Genomic DNA, 11,254 nt, shown 5'->3' with positions numbered 1-11,254 from the left:
ATTTCCAAACAATGCAATGCCGGTGACTTTTCCGAGCACCGACACCAAAATGGGAAAAGACTGCTAGTTGCATGGAGAAATTTCCTCGCGAACTAGAAAGGGGTTAGTGAAGGTGTGACTACGCTTGCGCTACCTAATGATTTATTCAATTTCAAACCGATGCGACGCGGTATATGTTATCAATATTCTACGAAGTTCAAGTGAATCGAAATTAGACACTTGGACAGTCGGTGTTTGAACCTCGAATTTGTCCATCTGATCTGGGCCATCATGAGCACTTTTCTACATAAAATTGGTATTGTGTGTACCGTTATAGTTGGATACAGATTTTTCAGTATGGTCTTCAATTTTCTGTACGACACCCTCATTGCTCCAGCCCTCCATCTGCAGAAAGTCGAGTGGAAAAGCCTCGGAAAATGGTCTGGTGAGTGTTTTTTTTTTGACATTCTCTGTTTTCGAATTGATGAAAAATAAACTTATGCTTTTCAGATTGACCAGTATTCGGTATAAACAAATTTTGTATTTTTTTAAATCAATAACGTTGCTTTTCGGAAGAAAAGGCATGAAAAAAACACATTTAACAGTTTTTAAAATCTTAACCACGTACTATTTCTATTTTTTATTTATATTCACTTTTTATTAATACATGTAGTTTTGAAGATGTGTTCAATAGAATAACAATACAAAGAAATGGCTTTTCTCCATAATGTATTGTCTATTCCACTGTTAAGACAATACATGTTCCATTTTTGTAATACCTTTGACAGCAATTCAGTTTTTTATTTGTAAATAATTGTGATTTGTGAGAGAACTAATCTATAAGTATAAATCTATTCAAAATTTTTGTTTTTTCCAAAAATTTCTCCACATTCTCGGTAAACACAAACCTGCTTCCATAACCTACCTAAATGTTAAACTGTGATAAAACAAATAACGAAAGAAAGATCTATAAAAATCAAAGGCTGAATGTTAAAGAAAAATGTAAATAAACTTCACCATTGGTGAGGTTATTATATCTTCTATTTTCTTTATAAAAATTTCTTAAAAGGATGATGAGAATATTTTTGAACTTATTGACTATCTCTTATACCTCGTTTCACTATGATTTTCCAGTAACTTGCCAGTAAAATTCTGTATAATTTGAATATAAACAATTGTGGTGTGTGAATATTAGCTACTTTTGTTCACGTTTGAAAAGTATGAGAAATAATCTACCCTACGAAAAATCAGTCCATGTGTAGAGTTTCTTCATTATTCAATTGTATATGTATCGAATTTTTGTTATGTTCCGCACATATTGAACTTGTTCTTGCATTTTCTGTGAATGTGAAAATTTTGCCTGATTATTTTTTTCCTATACTGAGAAAAAAATACTTCCAATGGTATATTCAAGGCTTTATTCAAATTTTGCTAGGGCTAAGAATTCATTATGCACAATAAAAATTTGAAAATCAAATGAACCTCAAAATATTCAAAAACTTTCAATGCCTGCCTAGCCTATACGTATATGAAGTTGGAAAGGAAACAGAGGTCTTTTCTTGTAGAGTTTTGAAAGTTGTTTGGAGCCTAACCCTACAAGTTGAATAGAAGAAAGAAGTCATGCGATATATTAGGAGGGTTGTCGTCCTGAATATGAAAAGGGACTTTTGGAACTTGCTCAAGGAGTCTCTTTTAAATAATGTGTTTTTCTGTTGTCAATTTCCATATAGGTTATTTCATTCATTCATAGTAAATATTTAATACTAATACACAAATTTGGAAAATTTCTTCCGCTTATATAGTCAGACATTATACAGGGTGTGAACGAACAAATCTACGGGGTCAAGAAATAGTCCGGGTCAGTTACATAAATTTTTTTTGCAGCCCCTGCTAAGATACAGCCCCCTAAAGATGCACCTTAAAGGGAATTTTAATTTTTTTTCCTCAGAAACCAAAAAACCCTTAGTTTTAGCAAGAAATTACAGGAGACCTTTTTTGTTCGAGATGAATCAAGCTGTCAAAAATTAATTTTTCTATGGTATAATATGAATAACAAAGAAGTTTCTTGCGAAACAAATTTTGGGGTTGGCTTTTTCTAGCCACTTGCAATTATAGGGGGAAACACCATTAAAATGTTTCTGATTGCCTTCATAGAATGTCTTCTCAATTTCATTTCTGTCACTTTTTCGGTAAAAAAATTATAAGAAAAACCCACACTCTTTCTTAACAAGGAATCATAACCCCTTAAATTTTTTCGCTACTATTCAGGTATATAGCATGATTCCTTCTACTGATTAATGGGTTACTCTAGTAAAGAGTTAAATGTTCACGATTTTATATCGAAATTCCAAAAACACTGATAATTTGGAAATGCATGGTAGAGAAATAATTTGCAGCAGTAAAGTTTAGCTCTAGTTTCATTCCGTTGGATTCTAAATAAATGTTTGAGCTCTGCTTAAGTAGAAATAAACGGTCGAATTTCTACCGAGAAGTACGACTCAGCGATTTTCATGATACTCACTAAGCGAATTTTTATAGAAGAACAAATTATTATTTGTTATACAGTGGAAATGGACAATTATATTAATTTTATCAACAGTTTTCAATTTTATGTATTTTAGTCACATATAATCGGATCATGAAGAATGGACATAAAATAAGCATCCTCGATTTTGAACAAATTCATAGTGAGTCACATCGAAAAGGGCGTGTCTTTGGGGTGGAAAAAATATAATTTTGGAAAAGCGGAGGTCAATTGTGTTCTAGAGGGCTTCCTTCGTACATTTTGATGGTGTGGATAGAATTATAGATACATCATCAGATTATTTCTAGCCAAATTAAATTCTTTTATTTTACAACGCCCAAATCAGACTAGAAGTTGGATACTACTCGAAATCGATCAGAAAAAACAGTTTGGCAGGTTTGGTTTAATCATCATATGGTGTAGTATCTTCAGCTGCAGGATTTCCCTTCCTTTTTGAATTACACTGTTTTTGCCACTTGTTGGAAAATAATGTCAAAGCCACTCGATTTTTTTAAATTTTATTCAGTATTATTTGCTTAGAGCTTATTGAAACATCAATTGATGTTTTAGTGAATCCCCCAATATTTATAACACAGCTTATTCTACTGCATTTTAATAATATTATGACCCCTGAAAATGGCACAAGGAAAATGAAACAATAATAAAGAGTTTTTTCGAATTTATTCATGACTTATTTCTCGAAATATTCAACTTCGAATAAGAGTAACTTCTCCATTCGACACTTCAATAGAATCGAATTTCAAAATGAGTTGAAAGTGACAATATCCTTCTCATAATCTTCTTCGCTCAATCAGCTATAAGTTATTGATTTTCTTAGGATGTGGAACATTCAGATTGTAGATAAGAAAAAAGCTGAAAGAAATTGGTATTATTCGGAAAATGTTATTTTGTATTGAGCTAAGGATATGTTGCATTTTTAGGGGTTTTCACCCTTAATATCTGAAAAGAAAGGAATAAAAGTAGAATTCTATTTTGCAGAAATTCCTCCGCAGTTAGAAGTTTCACACTATTTGTCAGAATCAGTTTCTGAAGCAATGTTATCAAAGAAATAATATAGACGTATTATAAATGATTAAATAATTCAATATAACGTTTAGGAGCCAAAATCAGATTCCTTTGTCCAACAACGATTTGGAAACAGTCTCTTGAATCGTGAGAAAAATAGCAAAAACGCATAACCTGACTGAAAAATCCTTTATTGTTATCTATATTGAAGAAAATATTGACAGCAGATTAGACCTGATTCTCTCAATATCCTGCAGAGAAGATGCCAAAAAGATATTGATTCACTGGACATACTTATTTATATTGAGGGTGAATAGAACTATGAATTTTTTAAATTTTTAGATTTTCGTGAAATTTTATACTTTTTCAAATTATGTATTTTAGTAACTGTGAATATATCATCCCTTTGATATCTTATCATTCCAACACATATAAAGAATTCAAAAGGAAATTGTGTTTTCCCGAAGAGAAAACACAAAATATAATTCTTATATTCTCTTAATATATTCTCTTTATATTCTCTTAGTTTAGATTGAACATATTCTTATGCTTTGATATTATCTTATGTACTTCTACTTCTACTTCATATGTTTAGTTTCATGTTCTTATTGCTATGAAAATGGTTGAGGAAAAATAAATCGGGGTAGGAACTAACATCCAACATTAAAATTCAATTAAATAATTCTTCCGTTTCCATAATATATGCATGTTTTTCCTTACTTAAACATCGAAAATTAAATTCGAAGCAAAATTCTCCAAACGAAAACAATCTTTAGATATATGTATAGTTGTTATAATTGTTCCAAACAATAATTGATACACGATTCTTCACTTTGCTAAATACACGAAAGAGAATAAATGGTTGGTCGTTAATTGGTCGTTTATTTTCAAATAATGGAAAATGAGCTGAAATATATAAATCATCGATTCTCTACATCAAAAGCGATTTTAAGCAAATGCATATTTTGTTTTAGTATAAAAATATGAAGGTTCAAAATGATTGAATCTAAGCAGGGCCGTTCCTAGTGTATAGGCCGTCTGCGTCAGTTTAAGATTTTGCCGCCCCTATTCTGATATAATTAAAGAAAAGATACAGAAAAGTGCATAGTGATTTATTTCCTAAAATACTGATCCTAGAAAAAATCTGATTGCATATTCTTGATCTACGACCTCGGATTAGTCAGTTAAATGACCCGGGTCAATATAGCTAAATGAATAATTTTTGTTCGGTGGTGGAGAGCGGGTAACACAAGTAACAGACGAAATTTTTTTATTTTTCGAAGTATATCGACACGGGTCATTTTTTTACTTATTTGGGGTCGTATGTTACTAATATGCGATTAGATTTTTCCTAGGATTACTATTTTAGGAAATAAATCACTATTAGTAAAAATTTCGAAAAAAATAGTCAATTTTGAGGAGCTGTAGAAGTCAAAAAAGAGGCACTGAACATATGCTGATTTTTTTGGTGATAGATTGATCCTTCGCGAATGAAAAAATCCAATTTTAATTCACCCACCGCGATCAGTTTAGATTTAATGATTTTTTCCAAGAAGGTCCAAAATTTCGAATTTTCCATGGACCATAACTTGAAAACTAATGTTTTCAGCGAAATTCTGTTTGCATATTCGTGATTTACGCATTCGATTCAGTAAAGACTACAGTTCTGGTGGAAATCGGGAAGATCGAAAATTTCTCAAATTTTCCGTACATATATGCATGGACAAATTGCGATTTTTTCGCAATATTTTTGGTCTCCGATCGAAACCAAATTCATAATTTCGACTAATTCGAGGGCGGAGATAACACATATGCAAACAGATATTTTTTTAAAAATTCACTTTTCAAGTTATGGTCGATGAAAAATTGGAAAATTTAGGCCTTCGCGGAAAAAATCATAAAATCTAAACTGTTAGCAGAAGATGAATGAAAATTATAATTTTATATTTGCAAAGGATCCATCTATCCTCCAAAAACTCTGCATATGTCTATTTCTTTTTTTCTGGGTGTTACAGATCCTCAAAATTGACCAATTTTTTCGAAATTTTCCACTAAAAGTGATTTATTTCCTAGAATACTGATTCTACAAAAAATCTAATTGCATATTCGTAATCTACAATCTCGAATTAGTCAATGAAATGACCCGGGTCGATATATTTTGTACTTTTTACTAGGGCTGCCACCCCTTCTGATGAATTACACCACTCATAAATTGAAGTGGAAAATTTTCTACACGTAATTTCCGAAATAAGTCTATTTCTCACTGTTAAATTCTGGATGATGGAGACTGATTAGGACTCGCTGTGAAATCTTTAACTAGGTATATTAACGAATTGTGAATATGTGAAATTTCATATGGTCCAATCTGAATATTTCCCATTTTTAAGTACAAAAATCAGCAATAATAGTTCATCAAATTTTTTATTGTCAAATGCAGGAGTTTAACGACAGGTCATAAAATTTTCTTCATATTCCGAGGTAGAATCGACAATGTTTGAAGAAATAATTTCGAAGAATGACCCTTTATGTGGGGTTTGCAGTGTGTTCTGTTTAATTTATACGTTTGGGTTAATGCTACCTATTAAAACCAAATAACAATAATATTATTTTACCATTGTTACCTTATCACTTTTTTTGTCATCGATCCTAACACATTCATAAATTTCTCAAATTTAATTTCCTAAAATAATAATAGGATTTTTTTTCAGTGATAACTGGCAGCACAGATGGTATTGGAAAGGCCTATGCTGAACACTTAGCGAAGATGGGCTTCAATGTAGTACTCATAAGTCGAACTCAGGCTAAACTAGACACCGTAGCAGAAGAGATCAGTAAGTTTATATCAGATTTATCCGAAATCCGTTCGATTTTCTGAAAAATAATCAATTCCTAGTCTAATGTAATAATGAGCGCTGTCGAATTCAGAATTATCCATTGTTCTATTTTGTTTTATTATAGTTGAGAATAATCGTGGATTCTGCTGTCTTATCTCTCACTCACTGGGGTGAAATGAATAATAGCAAGTCTATCTATTTTCTCCTACTTTATGACAAACCAAACGTCTTTTTCAGAATTCTCTCCCGAAAAAAAAAGTATACAAAAAATTCATATTGACTACATTTATATTCATTCAGTATCATTCCATAAAAAAATATACTACTCTCACGGTTTCACACCCAATTACCATTTCCTTTACTATTTCACTTCTAGCTATACCAACTTTACATTAAATTCAAATTTTGTCAAGTTCGAATTTAAAAAAAAATGTTTATCCAATAAAAGCGACTTTCATCATGTCCTAGAGTTTTCTCAATCAGAAAGGGATTTCAGAAAACTATTGAAATAATGAATTCTGAAGGTTCTGCTGCTGGTCATCATAGAAAATTTGTAAATTAAAAAGACCTTTTCATAATAATCTTGAACGTCATTAGCTATGTATTATACATGCTGTGTTTATGTATATTTTCAGAAATTCATTCTCGAACAATGAGATAATTTTAGACATATATATAGGGATGACAATAAATTTATATACATAGGTAGACAGCTTATCACGATTCTGGAACTTTTGTCACTATAAGTGATAAGTGAGATCGAAACAAGAACATCTTATTTCAGTTCAATGTAGTGAGAGAGTTATATTGATCTTTTTTGTGACGTCTTAGTAACTTTTTGCAACTTCCTGCAAAAGACCGTTGATTGTCACAACATAGTACACTGCGCAAAAAAATTAACGCACATTCTGAAAATCTCAATTTTAATTACATTGACTTTATAACTTATTTTTATGTTCTCTCGGGAAGGTTTCGAACGAAACAAGACACATAAAATGGAAGAAAAATTCAGGATTTCACCGAATCTTATGTGAAAGAAGAGCAATGAACAATTTTCAAAATACTGAAGTGCTGATAAGTGATTTAATACTTGGTATTTCCACCTCTTGCGTTAATTACAGCTCGGAAACGACGGTTCATACTCAAAATGAGTGATCTTAAAATGTTCTGATCTAATCCTTCCCAGATTTCTCCGAGTTGGATTCCTAAGTCATTAAGAGTAGCTGGATGATTTTCTGAACTTCTCAGCCTTCTATTGAGGTTGTCCCAAACCAGCTCATTCGGATTGAGATCTGGACTTCTTGCTGGCCATTCCATTCGAGAGACTTCAACCTCTTCAAGGTACTCCTGAACGATGCGCGCACGATGGGGTCTGGCATTATCGTCCATAAAAATGAAATTTTCTCCAATGTATGGGGCAAATGGCACTATATGCTCTTCAAGAATGTTCCTTATATACTTATCAGCATTCATAGCTCCATTATCAACGACCACTAGGTCTGTGCGAGCAGTGAAAGATATTCCACCCCATACCATAATCGATCCTCCCCCGAAACCAGTAGTATTCAGAAAATTGCACTGAGCATATCTTTCATGTGGACGTCTGTATACAAGGGAACGTCGATCACAATGGTAGAGGCAGATACTAGACTCATCTGTGAAGAGAACTCTTTCCCAATCGGCCTCTTCCCAATGGATATGCTCTATCGCAAAATCCAAACGCGCCCTTCGATGGGCTGGGGTAAGAGCTGGGCCTCTTACCGCGACACGAGGCCTTAAATCATATTCTCTGAGGCGATTTCTTATTGTTTGAGTGCTAATTTGCACCTCATGAGTTTGCTCAAGCTGAATTTGAAGGAGGCGAGCGGTTGCAAACCGTTGTCTCAACGAAGAAACTCTCAAGTAACGTTCTTGAATGGCAGTTGTTACCCGTGGTCTACCCTGTCCTGGTCTTCGGACATTCATACCTGTCTCCCTGAATCGCTGCAACATTCTGGATACACTTGTTTGGGAAACTCCAAACCTTTCTGCAATTCTTGTGTATGTCCACCCTTCTTCTCGCAAAACATTCCTCTTGGGTCAAATTGCGTGTTTCGCGTTGCATAGCGATCGAGTGTAGAAAATCAAATGAAAGAAAAACTATTGATCACTAGAATTTATCGAGAACAACTGATTTTAGAATTCAGCCTATACATTCAAATTCTGATAATATCATCTTTTTTTATTCCTGCTGGGACAGAACACCTTCAGTTGTAGAATAAATTTGGGATTTCCATAATGTGCGTTAATTTTTTTGCACAGTAAAGTAAGAGGTTTTGCAGTAATGTATTGCGAAATCGCAGTTGTTAAAACATAGCATAGAATTTTTGTAGCATCCACCATTTAGATCCTACCTAAACATGAATTCATCAAAATTGATGCAGATCTGGTGGTAAGGAACACCAGAAAGGAGTTGAACAAAAATCCCAAATAGAAGCCAAGTCAAGCTTGTATTTAACAGCTGAAGGCTGCTACTGATTGTAAACTATGCTTTCTGACTTTTATTTGGGATGTTTGTTCAACTATATCCTGAACTTTCTCACCACCATATCTGCAAATCATTCTACTCTGAGTCGATCAGCTTAGTAGCACCCACTGAATGAATTTATATTTAGTGTGACAATAGGGATGCTTTTGCTATGCAAAAGGATTTTGTAACTATCATTTGCTTGACACATCCTTTTCATGATTCTTTTCTTTGTTTCAGAAGAAAAATACAACGTGGAAGTGAAAACAATAGCTGTAGATTTCACGAAAGAAGATACGATATACCACGATATAGACAAACAACTGAACACTTTAGAAATCGGGGTGTTAGTGAACAACGTAGGTATGAGTTACAGTTATCCCGAATATTTCCTGGATATCCCCAATCAGGACGAGTTCATAAAGAATCTCATCTGCTGCAATATATTCTCTGTCACGAATATGTGTAGAATTGTGATGCCCGGAATGGTGGAGAGGAAGAGTGGGGTAGTCATCAACATATCCTCAGCAGCAGCCCTTATACCTAATCCCATGTTGACAGTGTACTCAGCAACGAAGGCTTATGTCCAGAAATTCAGTGCGGATCTTGCTACTGAGTACCAGAAAGACGGTCTTATAATACAATGCGTTTGTCCTGGCTACGTCTCTACTAAGATGTCCAAAATGAGGAATACCACGTGGATGGCCCCTTCGCCTAAGACATTCGTGGAAAGTGCCATGAAGACTGTGGGGATAATGGAGACTACCACTGGATATTTCCCGCACACCCTCATGAACGCTGTCATACACACCCTGGAGAGTATATCCACGAAACTTTCACGATGGCTGGTTATAAGGACGATGCAGAATATCAGGGGCAGAGCTTTGAGGAAATCTGCTGCAACTAGTTGAATATACTTATTTATTGATCCACTTGTAAATTATGCTCATTTTTATAGATTATATATATTACCTCATTATACATTGTTGTTGAAAAAAATTGAAATTAAAAAAAATTACATAACTTCATCAACGTTTTGAGTCATGCAGCAAATGGAATACGATGGGGTAGAAATTAGAAAAGAGCTCTACATCGAATTCGAAACGCAATGAGATGCTCCATATATACAGAGCGTCTGAATTGAAACCAGCAATCCTCCATATCAGGGGAGGGAAATATTCTGAAGAAGATTCCACTTAACTCAAGAAATAATTGATCAATAATAATTTATCCTGAAATGTACGAATTCGTAGTGACTTCTTCGTCAAATATGAATTATTTTTATGCATAAATTCCTCTAGGTTTGTGGATGATCAAGAACGTCAAAGGACAATTGAAAGAGAGTCATCGTTTTTCGTTCTATTACGTTTCATAGGAGGGTGGAATGGAGGAAATAATATTTTTATTAAATCTCTTCCTATTTCAGACAAGATTTCACGAAACCAAAAAAAAGGTAGCGTTCGTTTTTTCGTTTTCGTTTTTGAAAATTGAAATGTAACCTCCCATTGTTTATACGAAAATTGTTCCTAATAGAATTGCTCATTTTATCGTTTCTCATTTATATCGATTGTATGAATAGAACAAAAAGATCTTATAAATTTTTTCTTATTCAATTTTGATGTGCAGTCTTACTTCACTCATGTGGAGTTTTACGTAAAAAGAGGTATTTTTATATATGGTCGTTTTAGAGATATACTCATAGGATGATTATTAGTATAGAATTCATTCCGCTTTCACGCAATGGAGACCGTTTTAGGAAATAAAATATTCCAACTGTTTTTTTCTTTCTTTGAAGGAACCCCTACATATGAATTTATTAAAATGGAAGGGTTCCAGAATACTGCCTTGTAGCTTCACTTAGGTTATATTGGTACATTTTTTGCTTTTCAACAAGGGAAATTTATTAACACTTTTTTACAGTTAAATTCGTGGGATCTACACACAAATATTCCTATATAGTGATGAATTTAGCGGTTGTTTTAGACTTACTGCTTGAAAAATCAAAGTGATTATGATTATGAATACTTTCCGATCCCAAATGAATCTATTTTTGGCTAAAAACATGTTTTGTTCTTGAGAATGAATTCTGAACATGTAAAAATAGAGGAAAAATCATGCCAGGTTGTAGAGCAAATAGAAGCAGTTGTATTTTCAAGCAACACATGTAACACCAAGATGTATTCATATATGCCTGTTTCTCTTAACAGAGGCGTGAAAAAAGAAGGAAAAGTGAGTTATGTTTTTCTGAATGATCATGTACCTACTTGTATAAAAAAGTCAGAAATGTGTGGAAAAATTTTTCTTCCATTTCGATTTCGAGTACAGCACTGAAAAATTGAAGTCGATATTCGGAAGAAAACTTTTTTTTGCACTTGAAATTATCAG

General features: G+C 33.3%; 1 protein-coding gene across 1 annotated transcript; it reads left to right on the top strand.

Annotated features, from left to right (window-relative positions):
• The first annotated feature begins 127 nt into the window (after window positions 1-127).
• Window positions 128-9,897, top strand: LOC123321627 (very-long-chain 3-oxoacyl-CoA reductase-like). Its single transcript, XM_044909340.1, has 3 exons — window positions 128-424; window positions 6,238-6,360; window positions 9,110-9,897. Exons 1-3 carry the CDS (start codon window positions 271-273, stop codon window positions 9,778-9,780), a joined length of 948 nt encoding a protein of 315 aa, XP_044765275.1. The 5' UTR covers window positions 128-270; the 3' UTR covers window positions 9,781-9,897.
• Window positions 9,898-11,254: the final 1,357 nt, after the last annotated feature.

The sequence above is a fragment of the Coccinella septempunctata genome, chromosome X (genome assembly GCF_907165205.1).
Source record: "Coccinella septempunctata chromosome X, icCocSept1.1, whole genome shotgun sequence".
In the NCBI taxonomy this organism is placed as follows: domain Eukaryota; kingdom Metazoa; phylum Arthropoda; class Insecta; order Coleoptera; family Coccinellidae; genus Coccinella; species Coccinella septempunctata.
Note: the sequence above shows the minus strand (reverse complement) of the source record. Positions and strands in the feature narration are given on the sequence as shown.

What these genes read in the sequence shown, in the direction of transcription:
- LOC123321627 (XM_044909340.1), top strand. Translation starts at nt 271, where the DNA reads ATGAGCACTTTTCTACATAAAATTGGTATTGTGTGTACCGTTATAGTT. An exon ending in AAGCCTCGGAAAATGGTCTG is followed by an intron (nt 425 to 6,237) that starts GTGAGTGTTTTT and finishes ATTTTTTTTCAG; the next exon opens with TGATAACTGGCAGCACAGAT. An exon ending in CACCGTAGCAGAAGAGATCA is followed by an intron (nt 6,361 to 9,109) that starts GTAAGTTTATAT and finishes TCTTTGTTTCAG; the next exon opens with AAGAAAAATACAACGTGGAA.